The sequence below is a fragment of the Bos mutus genome, chromosome 10 (assembly GCF_027580195.1).
Source record: "Bos mutus isolate GX-2022 chromosome 10, NWIPB_WYAK_1.1, whole genome shotgun sequence".
NCBI lineage: Eukaryota > Metazoa > Chordata > Mammalia > Artiodactyla > Bovidae > Bos > Bos mutus.
Window position 1 is genome coordinate 37,171,269 of NC_091626.1, and position 26,620 is coordinate 37,197,888.

Below are 26,620 nucleotides of genomic sequence, written 5' to 3' on the forward strand. Positions count from 1 at the left end.
GAAGAGGACACATTCATTCACAAACACATCTTACTGGTTACCACTGCATTAGGAACCCTTAATGCTTGACATGATCTAAGTGGCTCAGAAGTTATCTTCAGAGGCTACAGTTGGACACATCTCTCAGCAAAGACCCCTGGAACAAAATCCCACATGTAGTTTTATCAATTACAATAGCTCACATGGAAAATCAAATGTGCTTTAGTTTGTTTGAGAGGTAGGTATAAACCCAACAACTCAGTGGTTCATTCATCATACCTTCACTTCCAGGTATCAGATGCTGGTGTTACAAGGGTTATAAAGCCTGGCACGAGGGGAATACAGGAAGGTTCACTGCTGGAGAGACGCTCCCAGGACGGGGCATGCCAATTACAAAGGCAGCGTGGTACGGGGGTGGGAACCATGGGGGCAAACGGAGGTCCTCAAATGCATCCTAATCCACTAAGGAAAGGTTTCCCTGGCTCATACTGTGTCTTCTCAAGATACTGGATTGTTATAGCTTGTTCCAGTTTCTTTGCTTCCAGAGGTGAGTAATCCAGCACCCACTCTGGTTGGAGAGGTATCGTTTCCCTTAGGAACCAGCCCTGCCCTTTCTGCTTCCCTGTCCTGATGTAAGTCTCCCCCAGAACAGATAGGAAAGCGGCAAAAGCTGGCCATGAACACAAGTGGTTCCAAAAATGGGTGACAGAACAGTTGCAGAATGTGCCACCGTGTTTGAAAGATGGCAGGGTGAGCTTTACTGTGGGAGATACAGTCCACGGGTGGTGCCTAGTGCCACGGAGGCTAGGGAAGAGAGTTAAGTACTTTCTCTACCCCATGAATTCCTTTCTCTCCTCCTCCAAAGGTACCAGAATCCCCAGCTTTTACATGCGGATGACCACCCAGAATAAGACAGCATTCCTGGCAGGGGGGTGTGGCCATGTAGCTAACAGTGGGATGTGAAGGAACTCAGGTCTGGGACTCCCGATGTGGCCCTAAGAGCGGGGGTGGGGAGCTGCGCCTTCCCATTTCCTCCAGCCCCAGTTTGGAACCTGAAATGGATGGACAGCCACTTCACACCACGAGGACAAGGCCACGTCTTAGAGATGGCCAAATGGAAAGTTGTTCGAAGGTAGTCCCAGAGAGCAGGGAAAACTGCAGCTGTGAAACCACAATGCTGGTCCTCACCTGCCTACATACAAACTTTCATGTAAAGGGTAAGTTTTGGAAAAACACGTCAACCTTCTGTAAGCTGATGTTATTTAGGGGTCTCATACACAAGGTTATGAATAATGGTGTGAGGTGAGGGGGTTACAATGAAGTGTTGATAAAATCAACATCCGAGGAGCCGGCCCTTTACCACATATAGTGCTAAGGCCACAACTGGGCACATTCAATCTGGTTTTTACATTATAAAGAACTGCCTGAAGTCTGGTGGTGAAATGGGAGTGCAAAGGGCATCAAAACAATAATAATTTTCCAGTTAACCATAATCATCATGAATATCTTACCTTTTTCTTGCTACAGTATATCTGCCATTTTTTCTCTGCTGGAAGTGCAAACATGGCTTCCCTGTGTTTGTCTGTGAGGTCAAGTTCATCCTGAGAAGACAAATAATAATAATTAGTTTACAAATTAACCGTTATTCCTATAAGGGAAGTTTTATCAGCATCACCAGAGTGAGAAAACAAAGCCAACACATATTCAAATGAACTTAGGAAAGACCAAGAAGCTGCTAAGTGCCAGTGTCTGTTACCAGCATTAAGAAAGCAGGTCCCTGGCCTTGGGCTGGGCACCCAGTGCAGCCCTACACTTACCGAAGGGTGGGGAAAGCTGGCTGGGCACGGACAGAGTTGTCCTGGGCCAATGTGTACTGCTACAGAGGGTCCATTGAACATTAAAGGTCTTTAAAGCTCCAGAGTTTGGAAGGATTTACTCATTTTTACAGATGAAGGACTGGTAAGGATGGCCCTACAAACACTGACAACTGGGATGGGCCCTGAGGGACATGATGAGACGAGCGGAAGAAGAAAACCACGGGTTGGGATGTGGTAATGAATTAGAGTATCTAGGGGACACTGACCAGCTTAGCTGAAGCACTGGTTTATGCAAAGAACCATCAGATAAAAGCTTTGGGAGGTAAGGAGTGACTCTGTGGACAATCTTCAAGGCCAGATTAAGGAGTTTATTTTCTTGACCAAGAAGAGCCAGTGAAGGTTCTGAGAAAGGGAGTGACATCTGTATCACCAATATTTATTCAGTACTTCAAATGTCAAGCACTGTGCAGTCATTTTCTCGTTTAGCTCTCATAATAACCCTGAGTTCCACTCATGATCACACCCACCTTGTATTAATAATACTTGTTGTAATACAGCTGGGGGAAGTTTTGGCAGAAGGTTGGGTAAGCAACCTGCTCAAAGACCATATATGCCTGGTAAATGATGGGGCTTAGAGTTTAAGCCTAGAGCTGTCTGACTCCTGAGCCCAGACTCTCAGTCTCTCAGATCAGTGTCTGGAAACATTAATTTTATAGTGGTGTGCAGCTTAGATTGAACACTGAGGGAAGGCAATTTATGAACATCTATAACTAATGAACAACAATGAGATAATGACTATAAAGTGCATAGGGAACAGTTCTTGGCATTTAATAACTCATTCCATGGTCAACATTATTATTGGTATTGAGCACCTGGTACAATTTTATTCCTATAGGGAAGTTGAATCTAGTTAAGAGCGGGAGATTGATGGGTGTGAGACATATTAAATTACTATAAATTAAGGCACAATAATAAGGTTCAGCTAACTGAGGCATATAATGCAGCTCTACCACTCGTGGGGCTCCCATCTTACAGTTCTGCCTCTGCTGGATCATCAAGTGCTATCATTACTTCCTTGAGAAAAAGCTCACATGTTCCCTTTGTTTTGTTTCCAGTGAAGCCACCCAAACTTATGCCCTAATCACCTCTGCCTTGGCTCTGGCACCAGCCTCCCCCAGTTCCTTCTCACCCTTCCGATCCTTGCTACATCATGACCACTGATGCGTTAGCCAGTGGTCCTCAGACTTGAGTGAGCAATGGAATCACCTGGAAGGTTCCTTACATCACTGATTGCCCAGTGTTGAGGACTGAGAAAGTGGGAGGAAGTACAAAATGTCATTAGTTCCACACTGCCTGCAAAATTAATTATACATCCCTCAGCCAGTCTTTTGAAGTCTTCCATTTATAACCCCAACTTAATTGCCAGGCTTATTTCTCGTTATCCCTTTTGCCCTGATCTTGTTAACCCCTGCACCTCCAGGGCCTAGACACACAAGGTCTGATACATGCCGGCTGCCTGGGAAAATTCTCATTAAGCCTCTGTTTCCCCATCTCCAGGATGGGCCTGTCATTTCAGGGCTCTGTGAGGATTTGCAACATCAACTCAGGTAGTAACGCCTGGCACAGGGAGGGGCAAATGTACTGTGGTTAGTTCTCTCATCTTTAAAAAAGATGCTATTTTCTTTTAGGAGCAAGGTAAGCGGTTAAGTCACTAAAACACACACTCAGACACTAACCACTAGAAACTAGTTAAGAATTTCAACAATGTAAAACCAAGGAAGGAATAAAAAATATTTACAGAAAATTCCATTATAAGGGAACATGTTAAAAATGTTAAAATTTTGTTATGCAACTGTTATATACATATGTGAAATAATTATTTTTTCCCCTTTCTTCCTTTTTTAATTTCCTGTAAGTTATACCTATTCTCATCTACTGATGAATAGGGGGATATGGCGACATAAAGCACTTCCCAACAATTAGGGTTTTCTTGGGGTGGGATTGTGGAGTCAGGTCAGTTATTCAAATAGCTCAATAATATGGTGCTTAGTTTGGGGAAAAGGGTTGTAATTTGTGAGAGAAAAGTGAAAGTGAAACTCGCTCAGTCATGTCTGACTCTTTGAGACTCCATACAATCCATGGAATTCAGCAGGCCAGAATACAAGAGTGGGTAGCCATTCCCTTCTCCAGGGGAATCTTCCCAAACCAGGGATTGAACCCAGGTCTCCCACATTGGAGGTGGATTCTTTACCAGCTGAGCCACAACAGAAACTCAAGAATACTGGGGTGGGTAACCTATCCCTTTTCCAGGGGATCTGCCTGACCTAGTAATCAGATTGGGATATCCTACATTGCAGGTGGATTCTTTACCAGCTGAGCTACATGGGAAGCCCTGATTTGTGAGAGAACAGTGCTATTAATATTGTATCCTTTACTACACTGCATTACTGTTTTTCCTATCTGAGCAGAGGTGTGAAGAAACATGTGAATCCTAAAAACCTCGAAATTCACAGCAAAAAGTATTAATATTACTATATTTTGCTGTTAGAGTTAGAAAACTTCTGCTGAGACACAAATGACCAATTTTGAATTGAGAAGACATGGTTGAATTAGAACTTCAGAGCAGATGGCTTCATGCAAGGAGAGAATTTCCATAAAATAATTAAAAATTGCTATAGGCCCTCTAGGCTTCCCAGGTGACTCACCGGGTAAAGAATTTGCCTGCCAGTGCAGGAGATGCAGGTTTGATCCCTGGGTCGGGTGGATCCCCTAGAGGAGGAAAGGGCAACCCACTCGGGTATTCTTGCCTGGGAAATCCCATGGACAGAGGAGCCTGGCGGGCTACAGTCCATGGGGTCACACAGAGTAAGACACAACTGAGCATGCACACACACAGGCCCTCTGGATGTAATGTAGGATTACAGTAAGACTACAGGAAGGAATACATGGATAGTGGTAATGGTAACAGCTAACAATTCGGACACGACTGAGCGACTTCACTTTCACTTTTCACTTTCGTGCATTGGAGAAGGAAATGGCAACCCACTCCAGTGTTCTTGCCTGGAGAATCCCAAGGACGGGGAAGCCTGGTGGGCTGCCGTCTATGGGGTCGCACAGAGTCGGACACGACTGAAGTGACTTAGCACAGCATAGCATAACAATTACTGAGCACTTTCTGTGTGCTTAGTAGCAATGTTTTTATGGATTAATTTAGTTTATCCTCACAATAATCCTATAAAGTGGGTAGTAGTATCCCACTTTCCAGGAAACTGAATCAGACAGATTCAATAGCCTGTTCAAGGTAACACAGCTAGTAAATGGTGGAGGAGGAACTTGAGGTTAGACTGTCTGGTTCCAGATCCCATGTCCTTAACCACTAGCCTGTTCATTCTGTTGATCATTCAACAGGTGGGGAGAACCATGACACTGACGTCAGTAGGAAAAACGCACCCTTGAGCTGCACTGGCGGCCCACTGGGCCTGCTGAGTGTCTATTTACACAAAGAGGGAGACTTTATTGTCAGATACCCCTGAGTTCCAGGTCTGGCTGTTATGGATTACGTAAAATTCAAGCATCCACTAAATTTAGGCATTTTAGGTGCAGGGAATAGAAAGGTATCACAGAGCTCATATGCTTGAAGGGGCAGAATAGAAATCAAAGAATCACAGGATCCCAGGGACGAGCACACAGAGTTGAGCTGCCAGAGCCCATTTGCTACGGGGAGTCATGGGGCAGGGAAGGCTGTGATTGAGGTGAGACCTGAGAAATGAATAAAAATTAAATAGGTCAAAAGCATCACAGACAGTAAACAGCAGCCGTGCAGGCAGGCCACTGTGAACGTTGGTCTTTATCATAAGAGCAATCAGAGGTCAATGGCAAATCTGAGCGAGGAGGGGTGACATAGATTAAATAATAATTGGGAGTGCCTAGGCACAATGCCCAGAGTGTAATGAGACCCCCACCCCTCCATTCCAAAAGTTTCTTTGCTCTGACTCACTCTGGTTTAATAATATGGCTTGAAACAAGCCTGCAAGATTGGAAGAGACTATCACACAGCCTTAGAGATCAATCAACACCTACTCCATGTCCTACCCATTCCAGGACCATGGCCAGACATTACAAAGGACGCAAAGATGAATAACAGACCCCAATCGCATGGAATTTAGATTCCAGTTAGGAAGACAAGATGATAGAAGGCTTCAACAATTCCTCTTCTTCTCAGGATAAAGTCCAAATTCCTTAGCTGGTAGGTAGGGCCCTTCATGATACGGCCTTTGCTGACTTGCCCCACCTCACCTCCCCCTCCTCCTCCCCCAGCAGCCAACTTTCAGCACTTGGGATCACAAGTTGCCCGTTTCTGAAACCTTTTTCCAAACAGCCCTTCCCACCATGTCTAAGAATGAGTCCCATTTATCTAAGCTTTGGGGGTTTCCCTGATAGCTCAGTTGGTAAAGAATCTGCCCCTGGCTAGATTCCTGGGTCGGAAGATCCTCTGGAGAAGGGAAAGGCTACCCTATAGTATTCTTGAGCTTCCCTTGTGGCTCAGCTGGTAAAGAATCCGCCTGCAATGCGGGAGACCTGGGTTCGATCCCTGGATTGGGAAGATCCCCTTAGAGAAGGGAAAGGTTATCCACTTCAGTATTCTGGCTTTTACAAGGTATCTAAGCTTTTACAAGGGATCAGTTGTCCCCCAGGCAGCCTACCTGACTTACCTTGGGGGGTGGGGGTACCCCTCTCTGCTCTCCTACTAACCTTTTGGCATTAATCACATTGCCGCAGTTATCACACTTGCATTAATCACAATCACATTGGCATGTCTGACTCCCTTCCTAGACTCATCTCCAGACAGCAGGAATGAAATTTGTTCTGTTTATCTTTGCATTAGTTGCCAGGACCCAAAACAATATCTGATATATAGTTGGACTGAAGAAAAAACTAAGGTGAGGGCAGGTGGGTATCTGAAAAGGAGGGAGAGGGGTTATTATGGGACATAGCAAAGATCAATGCATTTCAATAATTCAAACCCATCCTCCCCTTTTTTTTTTTTTTTTTTGCAGTAAGATGGTGGCACTAATGGTAAAGAACTTGCCTGCCAGTGCAGGAGACATAAGAGATTTTAGCCTGGTGGGCTACAGTCCATAGGGTTGCAAAGAGTCGGAAGCGACTTAGCACCCATGTACGCAGAGTAAACAATTTTCGTGTTTTGGCAAAGGTATACATTGAAGTTTTTTGCACTTTAACCTTCAGAAACTGGTTGTACCATTTTACTCTCCCACCAGCAACATATAGCAGTTTGGGTTACTCCACGTCCTCACAAACATTTGGTACTATATCTTTAAAATTTTAGTCATCCTAGGGCTTTCCATGGAGAAGGCAATGGCAACCCACACCAGTACTCTTGCCTGGAAAATCCCATGGATGGAGGAGCCTGGTGGGCTGCAGTCCATGGGGTCGCTAAGAGTCAGACACGACTGAGCGACTTCACTTTCACTTTTCACTTTCATGCATTGGAGAAGGAAATGGCAACCCACTCCAGTGTTCTTGCCTGGAGAATCCCAGGGACGGCGGAGCCTGGTGGGCTGCTGTCTATGGGGTTGCATAGAGTCGGAGACGACTGAAGTGCCTTAGCAGCAGCAGCAGCAGCAGCAGCAGCAGGGCTTTCCAGGTGCTGCAAGTGGTAAAGAACCTGCCTGCAAACCCAGGAGACATAAGAGATGCAGGTTAGATTCCTGAGTCAGGAAGATCCCCTGAAGAAGGGAATGGTTACTCACTCCAGTATTCTTGCCTGGAGAATCCCATGGACAGAGGAGCCTGGTGGGCTATAGTCCTCGGGGTCACATAGAGTCAGATACCACTGAAGTGACAGCACAACTTATGTGAAGTGGTACCTCAATGCAGTTGTAATTTGCATTTTCCTGATGACACCTGATGCTGAGTATGCCTTTTGACAAGTTCACATGACATTCACACATATTCTTTTTTGATATATTTATTCAAATCTTTTGCCCACTTATGAGTTGCCTGTCTTATTGTTGCAAAACATGTCCTTTGGCAGAGGTATGTACTGCTAGTATTTTGCCTCACCTGTGCCTTTTCATTTTGTTAAGTCTATTTTGATCACTAAGTGTTTTTTATGCAATACAACTTCATAATATTTTTTCTTTTATTAAAGTTAGTGCTTTTTATTTTCTGTAAGAAATCTTTGCAAGCTGCAGATAAAACAAAACAAAACTCTATGGTTTCTTATGGAAGCTGCAACCCACTCCAGTACTCTTGCCTAGAAAATCCCGTGGACGGAGAAGCCTGGTGCAGGCTACTGTCCATGGGGTCACAAAGAGTCAGACACGACTGAACGATTTCACTTCACTTCAGCTTTAGCTTTACCTCCTATGTCTGAATCGATACTCTATTTCACAGACACTACTCCTGGGGTCGTTCTTTGGTTACAAAAGGGATGGACTGATTTGGCTACTTTCTTTTTCAGCTACCTGCACTCATTTAGATACACTGTTAGGCAAGCTGGGGAATGAAAGCACAATTGACGAAAGGAGGAAAAAGAACAGAGTATAAGCTAATTTGAAATCATCTCATACATTAGTTTCTTCAAAATTACTTCAAAGTAATATTATAAGAGATTTTTCATTTTGATAATTCAAATACTCAAAGAGGCAACCATGGAAAACAAAACAATTAGGATCACAGCATCTCATATAGTATCTCTTTACATGAATTTTTAAAGAAAAAAAAGTCAACCTATAGAAGTAGAAAGGAGATCAGTGGTTGCTTGGGGCTAGAGGCAGGAACAGAGATTAACTGCAAATGGACCCAAGAGGAGATATGGTGATGAAATTATTCTAGAGCTGGATTGTGGTAATGACTGCAAAACTATATAAATTTACTAAAATGCATTGAACTGTATACTTACAAGGGGTCAATTCTATAGCATGTAAGTTATATCTCAATAAAGTTCTTAAAAAACAAAAATCAAGCCTGGGTGATGGAGCCCCAGGAAAACAAAAAATTTCAGAATAGAGAAAACAGGGCCGTGTGTACATAGTAAGGAAAGATCATTCTGGTTGAACAGTTAACTAAAACAAGGAATCTATTTAGAAAAGAAACATTGGGGGAAAATGTATGAAGAGGTAGGAAAGGGAAAAAGTGAACCTCTTTAAGTGGTTCAATCTGAGAAATGTTACAACTTAAATGCAGTTTCTGTTTGAAACCATGATCACTTCCATGAAATATTCTTGTCCTTCCCTTGAAAATTATGTAGGCTCCAGTAGTATGCATTCCATTTAGACCAAGAGTTGGGCAATGTTTCCCCCAATGTCCCTTAAGATTAAATTAGGTGATAGGTTAATATAACAATTTAAGTTCTGAAGAAACTTTTCAGTGTTTTGTTTCTCCTGAGTAGTGATCTAGAGAAGAGTACTGGCCTTCTGTGGGTTAATAGTCAAGTTTTTCACTTGTTCAATTGCTAAGTCCTATCCAACTATTTGCGACCCCACGGACTACAGCACTCCATGTAGGCTTCCCCTCCTTCACTATCTCCCGGAGTTTGCTCAAACTCAAGTCCATCGAGTCAGTGATGCCATCCAACCCTCTCATCCTTTGTCGCCCCCCCCCTTTTCATTTCCTCTTCCCCTCAATCTTTTTCACTAAGATTAACAAACAAATGTATTTAGCACAACCCCAAGAAACATCCCGGTTGCTTCTAGATCACCTTCTAACCTCTCACCTTACTCTCCCCACCCCCAATTTTTGCAATCTGGCTATGTCAGATATTGTTTTGAGGGCTGGCAATTAATCCAAAGATAAATAGAATAAATTTAGTTCCTGTTACTATACCTTAGACTGAGATGGCCTAGCTCCTTTCATTGGCCAAAGAATTTTTTTTTTTCCATATTACTCCTTCTTGGATAGGGCTTTAAAAGTTAAAGGAAAATGATTTAGTGAATGGTAAAGAAAGAAACATCTGCACCAAGCATCATTTTTCTCCACAGAAAGTGCAAGTTTCTTAAAAATGGAAACCAACAAAGGCTTTTCTTCTGTGGGAAGATACCAATTATGTTTTTCATATCTTTATAAAACACTTATTTCCTATATTTTTATTAGCTGGGAGAAAACATAATACTTAGACATTTTTTTTTATTAAGAAGAAAAGAATGCTGAAGGAGGTCCAGCTGTGGGAACTAAAGTTCTGGCTTCATCTCTCACAAAGCATGTTATAAACCCCACTTGGAAAGATTCTGCACAAAGAAACCCCACCAGTTCTACATTCTAGAGTAAGCAAGCAACTCTATAGAAAAATCTATATAAATCAGAAAACAATTGGCATAGCGCAAATAAATCTAAGGAAATGGATTGATTCACTAGATAAAGCAAAGGAAGGAATTTTGAAATAATATACAATAAGGGTTTTGAATGAGTTGAAAAGCTCTTTTCAGAGATGTGAGTGAGGCTAAAATATGGAATTATTTATAACACCTTCAATGCTATATTTAAAGGACTTATTTTTTGAACATCTACCAAGTCAATAGATTTCAGTGAGCCAACAACAAGTGAGTTTTCAGCTAACAGAAATCTCTAATGAAGGAATTCAGGATTCCTATTTCTGATGAGTTAAGCTAACTCTGTATCACAGAGAAGTAGGAAGACACGTGTTGAATGCTCGGGGAAACAGAGATTAAAAACACGGAGAGAGGGAGAGCTAAGACAGACAGGTCCTTGGGGTTACCCTGCCAATCAACCCACTGCTTTGTGTATGTTTCTGTTTTGGGGTTGTTTGGCTTTGGTTTTTAAATGGTCCTTGACAAGGTAATCATCCATTTGACTCAATGCACAGAGCTCACAGTATTTTTTAACACTATATTATTCACACAAGGGTAACTTTTCTTCTTCATATTAAAAACACCAGGTATTTACCCATAGCAAACAGGCCCAAGTTACCCATCCTGATCCCACCCACCAAAAGTCTCCCACATGTCCAGCAGGCAGCAACCCCCCCGGTTCACCTCACACAAACCCAACAGCAGCGGTGCCTTCTCTGGATTTAGCCCTCTCCCTCATCCACCCTCATCTCCCACGTCTAACCTCATCTCTCACCCCACAACTCAACACTACCACATACAAGACAAACCCTCTTGGAGGGACAAATGGCCAGGCCTTAAGTCACATGACACAGTGATAAGTACCACATAAAGCGGAAAGGGCCAGACAAAGTGGACAGAGGACTGAAGGGTGGCACTTTCACAGCAGCAAAATTAGACTTTTATAAATGTATGGAGAAAATGTACCTTTCAGCTGCAGTAATTCATTAAATTTATGAACATCCATCCTTCCCACAGCAAATAGCCACCACATCCACGAGTCATGAAATGCCATCACAGCTCTTAAAATTTAACCACCATGACCTTGAGAACAGTATTTTATTTTCTTAGGGATGGTTGGAAACCTGAAAGTTAGATAAGCCCTTTGTTGGTTTAAATAGAGGAGCGTTCAGTGAATTATTACCTGTCCCTAACCAGTCAAGACAGACATAAATGGAAAACAACAGGGAGTGTTAAGTCCCCAAAGAGATGTGTACACACAGAGAATAAACCTTAAAGGTTTTCAGCCTGTGAGATTTCTGCCAACGTTCTTAGTCATTACAGAAAATACCACAATATGACTCACCACCACCTACACAATAATGTTCTCTGTGTCTGACAGATGTGTTTTCATTCGACATATAAAAATAACAACTGAGAAACCCCACAAGCAAAGGCTAATAGAAATAATTTTTAGTTTCTTACAACCCACGGTTAATTGTTTTACACTATTTCCTTTCCTACTCTGAATAGCAGGCAATGCAAACTGTATCCAGTTTGCTAGACAAAAGTCTGCTGCGAAACCTGTAGGCTTCTTATTTGGCTTCTTTGTGTTATTTCAAGTAGAAACTTCATTATTAGTCTGCATCACCAGCAGTTTTCCAATAATCTAAAGGAAATCACCTTATTCTAAATATATGCTGAAATCAACTCCCAAGAGCAATCCAGCCACGCAAATGTCCAATTTTTATATTTATAATCTAGTACAACTTCTGTTGACAAGGCTTAATTGAGAGGATTTCTAAGCAGTGTTTTCCTGATTGAATGGAGGGACTTTGTCTCCTGAGACACCAAGTCAGCTTCTAGAGTAAGAGGTAAGAAAGGTCCTGTGGGCAAGTGTGAAGCCAAGTTACACACGCGTCCCTCTTCAGTGACACCAGCACTGCTCTCCCCCAGGCCTCTCCCGACCTGCTTAGACTTGCTAAGCAGCTCAGCTGGCACTTCTAAGTTTTAGCTGGGTCAAAAGATATCTAGCACAATGAGTCTCCTCCCACACTGCAGCTATTTACTTATTCTACCATGTAATATAGGGTGGAGAGACTGCCAAGGACGGAAAATATTTCTTAGACAAGAATGCTGAAGCTCCAATACTTTGGCCACCTGATGCGAAGAACTGACTCACTGGAAAAGACCCTAATGCTGGGAAAGATTGAAGGCAGGAGGAGAAGGGGATGACAGAGGATGAGATGCTTGGATGGCATCACCGACTCAATGGACATGAGTTTGAGCAAACTCAGGGAGATACTGAAGGACAGGGAAACCTGGAGTGCTGCAGTTCATGGGGTCATAAAGAGTCGGACACGACTGAATAACAACACCCTCAGCCTTTTAACCTGCTACCCTTCAGTGCTCCCATCCAAATGAAGAAGAGTAGAGAGACTGACAAAAGGTGGACATGGACGCAGGAAGAGTACAGGAACCAGCCCAAACCTATCACAACTACTTCAAGAATAATTCAGAATAGGAATCCAACTGTTGGATGATTCAGCCATCATTAATTCATGCATGCACACATACATTTATTCAAATCTTCCTGAGCATATCATGTATAAACCTTCAGTAGTGAGTTATTCATCCAGGCCACAAGCATTTACTGACCATGGACTCGGGACCAGGCACTGCTCGAGGCCCTGGGGATCTTGAGTGAAAATGCCAGATTCAATGCCTGTGCCCTTCTGCTCTCTGACGTTGTAGAGGTGCATGCTCACAGGGATTTAACATGAGTGTCCATAGGTGAATAAACTAAATTGATTGTTTAAAAGATGGCAAAGGACTTGCTTTTTTCTTCTATACCCAAGAAATGTCCATCTTTCCTGAAAACAACGCAAGTATACATTCTAAATAACCTTCATTTGGTTCAGTTTAGTTCTTAAATATTACATTGTATAATGAAATAAACAGCTAGCAGCTGTAGGATGTTTCCAGTGGATTTAGTTAACATTAGACAAGAGGTGGAAAATTCCAACTTTTTTAGGAATTTGGTTTTCTAAAATATATATTTTATATATATATATATATATATTTTTTTTTTTTTTCTTCCTCCCTTCATCCATGAGCCAGAAAATCGTAACTAAAAGATGTAACTGGTACTGAGCTCCTACAACACAAATCAAGAAACACTTTGAAATTCCAGAGGAACTGCATCTGGAAAAGCGGGGGACTTCAAGCCTAGCAGATAAAAAGAGTTGAGGACAGTTTAGAATTGCAATTCATGATCCATATATTGGGCATTCACCTCCCGCAGGGTGTGTGACATATGTTTTATGAGAGCAAATGGTATTTAAACGACTCCCAGTGTATCAATATATATCCTTGAGTACATTTATTTGTACAAACTACCAGATTGTTCTAGCCATTACTGAAACACATTTTCAAAATTACACTTGAAAGCTTACCTAAACCATACCACTTATGGAGATCAAATTATCCTCCCTGTCTTTAAAACCTATACTGGTCTGGATGGGGACATGTAAAGAGTTGGCAAGTAGCACAGTTTGCTGACTGTGTAATTCACACATGGCAGCCTGAGGATTAAGTTAAATAATCAGATTTTAAATTGAAGCCAAAAGCTAAGTAGATACATACCTCTCAACATCTCTTTAAGACTCAGGGTAATGAAAATCATCAAGGCCAAGGGGACTCATAACCATTTTCTCAATAACATTATTAGTTCAGAGATGGTTTTGCAGAATTTGTATTAAAATAAAGTTTTCATGATTTTTTCCTCCATCTCTCCCTGAGCCCCCATCCGCATTTCAGTCCCTGCTCTAAATTAAGAAGCACCCAGAAATAAATGGATTGATAACAAAATACCTAACATGGAGTAAAAAATGTAAATTTAACAACTTGAATAAAAGGACATTTGGAATGGTCTTGATGAGATAAAATATACATTTAGGACTAGAAGGAATAAAATGGTTTATGGTTTTATCTTAAGCCTTTCTGTATTTGTTTAGTGAATCAGAAGACAAGACGAAAACTTTGAAGACCATCTTGACCATCTCACTATCTCTAAGCAGACAGGACCTCAAAGAAATGTATACTGTCCATTGAAATGAAGATCTACTGCCAATCCTACTAGATTTCTGGATGTATTGCAAAGTTCAATTCAAAAGCACAGCATATATAAGCAAGCAAAACCCCCTATATCAACATCCCCTATATCACAAACCATCAGTTCTTCTCAGGCCCTAAATAATTTGTTTATAAAGTTCTAGATTTAGAATCATTTTTTGCTCATCTTTAAATTGACTATATACTGGCAATAGTTCACATCTATCCCACAGCAATTTTAGCACTGAACCCATTTAAGCCCATATTTACATTCCCACTTCCTTTTGTGATATACTGCACATTCTCATACTGTTCCAACATTTCTTTATGAACTCATCAAGTTAATTTCTTCAAAAATACCACAGTATCAAGGGAATATCTACTCTATTTTTTTTCTTCTCTGTCAATTAACCATGTCCTTTACATGAACAGAATTTTCTCTTTTGAGTTTTATAAGTTTGTCAATTGAAAAGAATTTTTAAACTCATGGCAATTGAACAATTTTGATATCAATTCCTTCATTAGATTTTTGGCTTTCAGACAACTGAACACTTTAAGACTATTCCAGATATAGCTTTGAAGTCTTTGTGCAGTCTGAGTTCTTAATTACCAAGCAATTCTTTACACCAGAGATCCCCAATCTCCAGGATCTAAAGTCTGATGATCTGAAGTAGAGCTGATGTAATAATAATAAAGTGCACAATATATGTAATGTACTTGAATCATCCCCAAACCATCCCACCCTCCACCCCCCACCCAATCTGTGGAAAAATTGTCTTCCCTGAAACTGGTCCCTGGTGCCAAAAAAGTTGGGGACTCCAATTAATGTATAAGGTTTACACTCCAATTAAGAAACAACATATGAAAACTATGACTTCCCAAACTGGCTTAAATCTCAACATTCAAAAAACTAAGATCATGGCATCTGGTCCCATCACTTCATGGCAAATAGACAGGGGAACGATGGAAACAATGAGAGACTTTATTTTTTTGGACTCCAAAATCACTGCAGATGGTGACTCCATCCATGAAATTAAAAGACACTTGCTTCTTTGAAGAAAAGCTATGACCAACCTAAAAAGCAGAGACAGTACTTTGCCAACTATATGCACAAAGGTACATATAGTCAAAGCTATGGTTTTCCCAGTAGTCATGTATGGATGTGAGAGTTGGACCATAAAGAAAGCTGAGCGCTAAAGAATTGATGCTTTTGAACTGTGGTGTTGGAGAAGACTCTTGAGAGTCCCTTGGACTGCAAGGAGATTCAACCAGTCAATCCTGAAGGAAATCAGTCCTGAATATTCATTGGAAGGACTGATGCTGAAGTTGAAGCTCCAATACTTTGGCCACCTGATGCGAGGAACTGACTCACTGGAAAAGACCCTGATGCTGGGAAAGACTGAAGGCAGGAGAAGTGGGCAACAGAGGATAAGATGGTTGGATGTCACCATCAACTCAATAGAAATGAGTTTAAGCAAACTCCGGGAGATAGTGAAGGACAGGGAAACCTGGTGTGCTGCAGTCCATGGGGTCATGAAGAGTTGGACATGACTGAGCAAGTGAATAACAACAAAAAGAGCAAAATCTGTACACTGGTATATCATAAGACTAACCTGGATTCCTGTAGCTCTTTTCATACCAAAGTGACTTTAGAACATAATGAAAAATGAAGAGTTTACTGATGTATGTTCCCAAGGGAATTCATCTGGCACCGTTTGCCTCGACTGTGAATTCATCTAATTCTGATACGTCAACTAAATCCTCTCTGTCTTACTATCTTCATTTCTCAAAGTCTATGCTGGTTACCAATGTTGAGAGTGTCCTCAGGACCTCATAACAATAAAACTGACCTATAGTAAGTGATTATATTTATGAGCATACAAATCTTCTCATTATCCACCAACACTATCTTCCCGTTGAGGTATTAACTTTTGTTGACAATCCTCAATTATATAAATGGTGATCATTAATGAATTTCTTAATTAGTTTCTTTCAAATGTTTTTTATATTTCCTGGAAGGCATAACACTTAAATGATACTACACAACTAAACTTTTTTAATAGCACTTTTGGAAATCCACTTTTGGATATCAGTTCTTAAAAAAAAAAAGCAACAACTGTTTATTGGCTATCTAAAGACAGTTTTCCACTTGTATCCAACATAACCTTTTCTATCTAAAGATCTAAAGATAGAATGTAAATATACCAAAATGGGAATTCCAAAAAGTGACTTTTGGCAAACTAAAAGTAGAGTTATTTAAGTCAGACTGCCATGCCACCCACCCCCAACCCACAGATAGAGTTGGGATTGGAAATGAATTACACGGGAAGAACCTCACCCTGACAATGGGTCACCCAGCAACTCCCAGTGGGGAGAGGGAACACTGCCACTTGGGATGGGCCACAAACTCCAGTAGCACCATTCAGTAATTGCAGCACCTAGAAACACCCCCTCACATTTCCACCACCTCCAAGTGGTGGAGTATTAAGTTGAGAGCAACACTTGCACCATTTTTATTGAGAATGGTGAAATGCACAGGTTTTAGGATAGATGGCTCTAGTGGAAAGAATCCACCTGCCAATGCAGGAGACACGGGTTCAATCCCTGGGTTGGAAAGATCCCGTAGAGTAGGAAATGGCAACCCAATCTAGTATTCTTGCCTGGAAAATTTTGTGGACAGAGGAGCCTGGAGGGCTACAGTTCATGGGGTCACAGAGTCAGATATGACTGAGCACCCACATACACACACATAGCACTGTATAACGAATTATCCCAGAATATTAGACACATTGGTCAAATAAATGGAAGACTAAATACTGAATCTGAAAGAAGGCAGGTTAACAGAACACAGTATAAATAGAATTGGTAACAAGTCAGGATTAGGAAAACTTGGGTCTATATTGCTTATTACTTCCAACTATCTATCACAATGATGTACTCTCTTAGAAAGGAAAGTTTTCCTCTGGTCAGTTAACTGATTCCAAGGATACTTCGAAAATCATGATCAGACTTATCATAAACTGGGTTTCTCATCTATTAATAAAACCTCACCCAGGAAAAGCAGATGTATATTCTGATGTTTCACAAGGCAAGAGAACTGAGGGAATCTATGAGGAGATGTCATTTCTAATATAACTGCTGCTGTGAAATATTCTGCGGGATACCCTCAGCCCATCAACTCTTGGTATATCCAGGAGTCATGTATTAGAACAGAAAACCAGAAGGGGGCTATAGTAAATTCTCTTTCCATTTCAAAAGTCAAGTAGCCACAGGAGATATGCATTGAAACAAGCCATCTCACCTCAACAGTTGGACTCAAAGGAAAACATATTCAAAATCTACCCAAGGAGACATGACACATTTTGCTAAAACTTACTGACACCTCACAGAGACTGCAATGAACAAGGGTTATTTTTGTAAATATAACCAGATAGCAAAATGTTTTGATGTACTTTAGTGTATTTCATTGAGAAAACCTGTAAGAAAGGAGGGGTACTGTCCTTTAGTTCAAATAAGAATCTGAGAATATAAAATAACACAACTGTCTCTCTTCATCCCTTTTTCCTGGCTCTCAGAACCCCAATCCACCCAGGCTCTTATTTCACGCACCATCTAAGCTGAGCTTTCAATTTCTTGAGTCTTCCACATATTCTCTCTCACCTCACAGCCCTATACATGCTATTTTCACTGTCTGTAACACACTTTCCTCTCCTCTTTGCCTGCATAATTCCTTCTTTTCAAGTCTTACATTAAATATCACTTCCTCCAGGAATGCTTCCAAGATCCTTCCAAGCCAGGTACCTGTGAGGCTTGGGGGTAGGTGTCAGTAAGCAGCATCCTTGTTCCCCAACAAGAATGGAATTAAGTAACAGCTAGGTTAAGAGCTCAAGCAGATGGGAGATCAAAAAACACCTCCCTTTTTGTTCCTGAAAGCTGGGTTGGAGAGCCCAACTTTCATTTGCAGACGTGGGCTTGCTGGGATTTCAATGCTGAGTTAGACACATAGCCACCAGTCATGGAAATAACCGGACAATTTCAGAACTCCCCAAGGGGGTTCAATCCTATGAAATTTATAGCACCAAGGGTCACAGAACGTGTGCTTTCTGAAAGCAGGTTAAGTTGCAGAGAATTCGCATAAGGGAGAGAAACAAAGCTACGAATTTTCCAAAGAAGGGTTGGAAGGAAAGCCGAGAATGTTACTTCCCAGAAAGAGAGCCAAGGGTCATGGAAATGGAACCTGTGAGTCAACTCTCACCTTGTGAAAAAAGGGGGAATAAAGGTTCTTCGTCAAGAAAATGTCCTGCTGGAGCGGCCCCTCTCAGAGCCCTCAGTCACAATGGATAAGAGAGCGTCTTCTGTTGCCTGTTTCCCCTGCTGGACCTTCAGCCCCCACAAAGTCAAGAAGGACCAGTGGCCTCAGGGCCTGGCACAGAGCAGGCAATTAACACACATGCGCACACATACATACACACACACACACACCCCTAAAGGAATTTATCTGTCAATTAATAACACATTCTTCTGTTTATCCCAAAGGAAATCTTCCACTGCTAATGCTAAGACAGAAAAAGTTACATGGACAAAGACTGCGTACAGTGCTATGCCCCCTACCACTCTTCAAACGTGCTGGTGGGGATAATCTAAGACCTAAAAACCCTGTCGAAAAGACAAGACTTTAGCTGAATCTTATTTTCTGGGAAGAGTGCTGAGTCTCAGATTGGTTACATTCTTGATTTGTGACTGAGACACAGGACAAAGCAGAAGTAGAGAACTGGGGGAAATGGGGGCAGTAATATGGAAAAAGGATTGATGCTCAAAGACATAAAATACATGGTTAGGGAGGTAACACTGATTCTCAATATTTTATTTTTAAACATCCCAAATAATTTCAAAATTGTTGGCAGGAAGACTATTTCTATTTGGCAATTCACAGAAATGCACACACACGTTCCCAGGCTACCCGTCCTCAGCTCTTCAGGAGCAACAGAACAGCTTCAAAATCAGCTGGTCAATCGGAAGGAAGTAGAAAACAGCAAGAATTGGTGAAGGTGAAGAAAACTTAGAACTCTCACACACTGCTGGTGGACATGTAAAATGGTGCAGTGTAGTCCACTTGGAAAACAGTTTGGAAGTTCCTCAAAAGTTATACACAGTGTTATACATGACTCAGAAATCTCACTCTCAGGTATACACCTATTAAGAACTGAAACTATATTTCCACACCAAAAAAACTTGCAAATTAAAGTTTAGAGCAGCAATACTCATAAAAGCTGAAGACTGGCAACAACCCAACTGTTCATCAACAATGAATGGATAAACAAAATGTGGTATGTCCATACAACAGAGTATTGTTCAACAATAACAAGAAATGAAGTATTGATACATGTTACAACTTGGATAAACCTTGAAAAGATTATACTAAGTGAAAGGAACCAGTCACAAAGGACCACATAATATATGATTCTATTTACAGAAAATGACCAGAACAGGCAAAGTCATAGAAACCGAGTAGATTAGTGGCTCCCTGGGGATACTAGGGTTGAGGGGAAGTGACAAGTAATGACTAATGGGTAAGGGAGTCGCTTTAGGGGTGAGAAAATGTCCTAAAATGTATTGATGGGGGCATTATTTTGTGAATATACCAAAAGTCAGTGAATTATACACTTTACACAGGTGAATTACTGGGCTCACCAAAAAGTTCATTCGGGTTTTTCTCTAAGATCTTACGGAAAAACCGAAACGAAACTTTTTGGCCAACCCAATATATGGTATGTCAATTGTACCACCACAAAGCTGTTATTAAAAATGGGGTGGGAGGTGGGGAGTGTGTGCACAGAGTATGGGCCTGAGACCTCCAGAAACCACTATATCCTGAAACTGGAATGCTCTTGCAGCTTGACTATACACTGTTAAGAGTATGAGGCACTGCTCAGGGCCCACATTCTTTAAAGATTCATTTGGTCGACCTCCCATCCAGGCTTGCTTTATTTATGAGATGATAAGGTTGCTGTAAGCAATTCTGAAAGCAACCTTTTTGGTATCACTTTTAAATACATCAAATGAGTGACTCATCAGAAGATGCAAAGGAAACTAGCTCACAATGACAGGCTCTGGTGAGATGCTTTCCATCAGATAGAGGCAGAATGGCCTGCAAGTTAGGACCAACACTGGCGTGTGCACAGCAGGCAGATCAGCTTTCAAAAAAAGGAAAAACCTGGGATATTTGCCTGGGGTGATGTGCCTAGAACATACCTGAATTATCTTCCATCCTTCTTGCTATACTAGGATGTGGGGTATGAAGCACCCATGAATAGGCAGCAGTCTCTTTTAAAAAAAAAAAAGTTGTCTTCTTTAATCTGTGCACCAACACATAGAAAGATGGCATTATCCCCATCTATGGCATTTTACAGGCAAGGAAATAAACCCAAATTCCAACAGAAACCATCTCAAAGGAATTTACCCTACATTGCAGCATGCTCCACCTCCCCACGTGGCCATCCTCTTCTGTGCACGGACATAGGCAGAACTGCTCCTGCAACTACTCAAGAGAACCTGGGCAGAGGTTCCCAGTGGCTCTGAGCCCACCTTCCTTGCCCCAGGACACCTTTGGCAGTTGGATGGATTTGTGGGCTAAGTCCCTGAAGTCAAGAGTAGACAAAAATCCATCCATCACTCGCCAGGACAGATACAAACCTCAGGATAATTTGTTTTCCAATGGTTTTGGCTTAAAGTTCTGGTTTGGCATTGGTTTTTTAACAACTAACAGCTGTAGGCAATTTTCACACAGAATAAAGACATCAATAAGGCTGAGAGTGGAATTTTCTCCCTTATGAATACAGAACAATGAGCTGTCTTCAAGATGTACAATGGAGCTGCCACCACACAGGCTCTGGCTTGGGTCTCATTTGGGGAGGCTGACAGATATAATTGAAAGGACCACGGAGGTGGGTGCTCCGCGGGGACTAGCTCTGTCCACCAGCTTCTCTACCACTGAGGAGGCCTTTGTCTATCAGCAACATCTGTCTCCTTTGGTTGACTTTGGTTTTAAAATACTTCAACTGGGAAATAATGCCAAGACCATCAATGCATCATTATTGCCTTTCATGACAGCCATCATGATACATGATTCACTGCCCATCCCTGGGAAAGGACGGTGTCCCTCCACCCATCCCAATGACCTCAGGCTCGGCCATGTGATTTGTGGTGCCAGTCCCTACAGAAGGATGACATGTCCTTGCCCCTGTGAATTCGGGAGTGGTAATGTGATCTGTGTAGGCCAAAGGAACATGTGCTGAAGTGACACGTGTCATTTCCAAGCATAAGCTTAGAGCCTGAGAAGTTCACCATGTCTCTCTTTCCTCTGCCACCAGGCCTGAGCCTTGATCTTGAGTAGACGATGGCACAGTGCAGAACCACAGCTGATCCACAGCAGACATGCAGCATCAATGATAGAGAGGCCACTGAGGTTTTGCTATCACAGGATAAACCAGCTGCAGATGACCAAGACACCCATTAACGCTGAACCCTTCCACTACTCTTTTCACTTTCAATCCCTCCTGACCATTCACCTCTGCCAAGAGGTCTTCCCTGACCACCTTCCTCATCCATCATGTCCTATATCCCACAACAGTCACACACAACCTATGCAGAGGTGTGTGTGCTTCTTGCCTTGGTGCATTATACCTCTCAATTAAACTATGGAAACTGGCAGCAATTTGGGAGCAGGTTCTAATTTTCCATTTTGAACCTCCTCACTAATATGTAAAACAGAGTTCTGTGTGCAGTGGAAATGGGAGAGGGTAGAGATTCTTGATGGAGAAGGCAATGGCACCCCACTCCAATACTCTTGCCTGGAAAATCTCATGGACAGAGGAGCCTGGTGGGCTGCAGTCCATGGGGTCGCTAAGAGTCAGACATGACTGAGCGACTTCACTTTCACTTTTCACTTTTATGCATTGGAGAAGGAAATGGCAACCCACTCCAATGTTCTTGCCTGAAGAATCCCAGGGATGGTGGAGCCTGGTGGGCTGCCATCTATGGGGTCGCACAGAGTCGGACACGACTGAAGCGACTCAGCAGCAGAGATTCCTGAAACACTCCAAAATATTCAACATCCTCAACTGTAAACATGCTGCCAGGCATCACATCTTTCTTTTACCAACCAAGTTTGGTAATCAGCTCATTAATCCACTCAGGAGGCCAGAACTCAAATATCAGTTTCATAGTATTAATACTCGCCCTTCTTGGTTTATCTCATAAGAGAAGCTTATAGGTGAATTTTGGTTCATCAAAGCTGGAGTGCCACAAGAGTTCAGTTGCTATCCCTGGAGGGCGGTGACACAGCCTACGACGTAAGACACGGTCCCTAGTATCTGCTGAACAATATAAATGGTCTGATTAGAACTAACTCCATTACAAAATGTCAGATGCGATCAAAGAAGGATAGAGTCTCACGTAGTATTCATTGAGTACCTAGGAAGGGGCAGGCACTGGGCCATGCCCACTCTGTGTGATTCTCATTTAAATGTTACATCAAACCTAGCAAGTGTTTTTTCCCTTCCACTTTCCAGAATATAGGCTCAGAAAAGTCATAAGCTTTTTCCCTACTGATACAGATAATAAAGTCAGAGCAGTAATGTAAGCCAAAGTCTTCCTAATGTCCATGCCAGTGCCCTTGACCATACCATAATATCCTCTGAAATGCAGACTGGAAAGAAACACTACTTTGCAGATGCTTGAGAAGCTAAGTTGCAGAGAACACCTATATCTCTTGATGAGTGGGCCCTACATAGATACATCTCTCACTTCAGTATAGTGGATTTTAAAATATGATAGCATCTATAAAAAGTTTCCCACAACAGTTATTATTGCAATCCTATCATTAGGCTAAATAATGATACTCTACTTAAGTAATAATGTCTTTCATCCAAGGATCAAGGACATGAGAGACAGTGTGACTAACTTTTTAAAAGACACTAATACTACACACTGGGAGTGGCAGGAAGCGTGAGGGAATCCCAGGAGGTGTCAGATGAAGGAAATATTTGTGCATACAAGCACTCAGGCTGGGACAGGAGGAACTAGAAAGGGCAACTTAGGAGGCAGTAGGGCTGCATATTTGAAGAACTAAAGATCTAAATCTCTCCATTTAAGCACCAGCAAACCCTCTGAGGTAGTGATGCTACCCTTTCCTTTCTCCTCTACAGGCTCAGTGCTGACAGTAGGGGCACAGATGGGGGCTGTTTCACCAAAGATAAGGCAAGACTGTGTCCAACCAAACTGTCCACATCCTCTCCCCTTCCTCCGGCTCCCAACCACCCCTGGGATGAAGACTGAGACTCACCACGAGTTCACTGAACATGACATCCAGCTCCTCCACAGGGGGCATGGGTAACGCAGGCTCCATGGTCTGAAGCGCAAAGCTGCTATCATTTCGCAGCCGATATGTGATTTCTGGGTGATCATTGTTTCGGAAACAGCAGAAGATGAATGAAATCCCCCGTCCACCTCTCTTCCTTGGGGCCATAGCTGAATTCTGTTTTATTTCTTGACTGATTAAACTCTGCCAAAAGAAGACATAACAGAGTTAAGAATACAAAACTGGAGATATATATATAGATATATATATATATATATTTCAAGACAGACCAATTCACCAAAGAGCCCCATGTACTGAAGGCAATGTCAAAAGGAGCTGACGGCTGGAGACAACGTCCGCAGGACATAGAGGACAAGCCCAAGAGGGTCTGGGGGGCCAGCTGAGCAGAGAGCACATGTCCTTCTAGTCACACGTTGAATGTTTCCTATGACCCACTGCTGAACAAACAGTACCACCCAGCCACCCTACGCCCCAGCATTTGCTCCAATCACACTGGGTCTTGACCATGCTTTGCACATCACCTGCTCTTTCCTGCCAACCCATACCGGTATTGTTAACCCCTGCAGGAATGACCTTCTCTTCCTTGCCACCTAGAAGATTTCTTACTCATCCTCTAGGGTTTGACTGCAATTTCTCCTTTACCATCCTCAAGTAGAATTAATAATACATATGCTAAGGCATATCTACCTATTGCAGCTCTTGTCACAGTCTAAGTTCCTCAGCAGTGTGTCTTCAAGTTAGACCAGGATAACTAAAAGCGGGAGGCAGGGACTCTGCATTAAGCAACGTGGTGGCCCTAGTGCTCCACGCAGCACCAGGAAGACAGAAGGCACTTGGATAATGTTTATTGTGTTGAATAAATTAATAACAAATGGGGAGTAACTTAACATGAGCTAGGAGGGTCAGAGATTTCCAAACAGAAAAGATCAAATAAGTTTACTGATAGAGAGATGGCTGACTAAATTACAGTATACTCACATAAGAGAATCTAACACACTCACTAAAAAGAACGAGGCATCTATGCACGTAGATATGAAAAAAAAAAGCTCAAGATGCTATGTGATGTATATACTACATACTACAGGATTGCATATTTTAAAGCACTTATAAATACATGTAAGAAATGTTATCAGCAGTAACCTCCAAAATAAAGAGAGGGGATTGGAGAACTACCTTTCACTTCATATCCTTTCAAATTTGAATTTTTACCATAAAAGCACTGCAGAATTTTAATCATTGCACAGTCTTTTTTAAGTCACAATTATGTGTATCATCCTAGAAAAATTTCTAAGTTATATTGTCAACTGAAAAAAAGCAACTCAAAGAAAAATGTGTATAACATGTCCCATAATGTCTTTTTAAAATGATATTACACAAAAACCTAAATAATTTACATGTAAATACATAGCAAAAGGCCTGGAAAAATACACAGTAATTTCCTAACTCTGAGAGATGACAGGGATGGGGAATAGGCAAGAATGAAAACATACTTTCTGTGAGAGAGAGATATATATATGTGTGTGTATATATATACACACACATATATACACACATTTATGATGAGAGCATATTCATGTATAACTGCAGTAGACTTTTAATTTTTAAAGAGAGATGGGGTTGAAAGGGGAAAAAAAGGTGGACTATGAATTGACCCTTGGTGAGCTGGAAAGGCAGAGGAGGAGAGCTACATCTGTGTCGGGAAGATGTGGAGAACACAGGCACGGAGTCCAGGGAGGAGCCACAGGGAGTGAAAGCGCAGAGGAGGGCTGGTGCGGAGAAGCCGCAGCCCAGGCTGAGTCTGGATTTACCCCATGAGCAATTTCGAGTCATACTTAAATGCCCCACCCACCCTACTCTACTTTCGTGGAAAAAAAAAAAAAAAGTAGAGAAAGCAGATGTGGTTGGGTCTTGATGACTCTCATAGTTCAGAGCTGTGGGCAGGTGACCTTGCTGGAGAAGCTACAGTGACCGCTGAGCACCAGAGAGTGCACTGCAGATGATCAGACAATGTATTCACATCCCCGACCAGAAAGAAATTCAGCACTGCTGAGACACAGAGCTAACACTACTGCTGAGACACAGAGCAGGCACTTCTCAAGATAGGAGAAAAACCTGAGGGTGAGGCAGAGGCCAGCAACTATCCTCTCAAATGATTTCTAGGAGCAGCTCCATAGCAACAGGATCAGAGCTGTGTCACACGCCACCCTCCCCACTCCCGAGTGAATTTAAAACCAATGGGAAGAAGCTATAAGGAGACATAAGGAAGAATTTTCCAATGTCTATGGTTGCGGTAGGATGGAAGTGAGGAGTCCCTGGCTCCACTGTCTTCAGACTAGAGTTCAGTTCAGTTCAGTTCAGTCGCTCAGTCGTGTCCGACTCTTTGCGACCCCATGAACCGCAGCACGACAGGCCTCCCTGTCCATCACCAACTCCCCGAGTCCACGCAAACCCATGTCCATTGAGTCCGTGATGCCATCCAACCATCTCATCCTCTGTCGTCCCCTTCTCCTCTTGCCCTCAATCTTTCCCAGCATCAGGGTCTTTTCCAATGAGTCAGCTCTTTGCATCAGGTGGCCAAAATATTGGAGTTTCAGTTTCAAAATCAGTCCTGCCGATGAACACCCGGGACTGATCTCCTTTAGGATGGACTGGTTGGATCTCCTTGCAGTCCAAAGGACTCTTAAGACTCTTCTCCAACACCACAGTTCAAAAGCATCAATTCTTTGGTGCTCAGCCTTCTTTATAGTCCAACTCTCACATCCATACATGACCACTGGAAAAACCATAGCCTTGACCAGACGGACCTTTGTTGGCAAAGTAATATCTCTGCTTTTTTTTTTTTTTAATTTTATTTTTATTTAACTTTACAATATTGTATTGGTTTTGCCATATATCAAAATGAATCTGCCACAGGTATACATGTGGTCCCCATCCTGAACCCTCCTCCCTCCTCCCTCCCCATACCATCCCTCTGGGTTGTCCCAGTGCACCAGCCCCAAGCATCCAGTATCGTGCATCGAACC

The 26,620-nt window shown here is 42.2% G+C and overlaps 1 protein-coding gene across 3 annotated transcripts in view; it reads right to left on the minus strand.

Annotated features, from left to right (window-relative positions):
- The window catches only part of DAAM1 (dishevelled associated activator of morphogenesis 1), a 182,948-nt gene that overhangs the window by 82,195 nt on the left and 74,133 nt on the right, over positions 1-26,620 (minus strand). For all 3 annotated transcript variants that reach the window (XR_011465631.1, XM_005900855.3, XM_070377764.1), the window contains exons 2-3: positions 23,562-23,780; positions 1,491-1,580 (exon numbers count right to left, since the gene is read on the minus strand). Coding sequence is in view for 2 of the 3 variants with exons in the window: in XM_005900855.3 (XP_005900917.2) it covers positions 1,491-1,580; positions 23,562-23,744 (273 nt within the window). In the remaining variant the exon portion in view is untranslated. The remainder of the gene's footprint in view (positions 1-1,490; positions 1,581-23,561; positions 23,781-26,620) is intronic.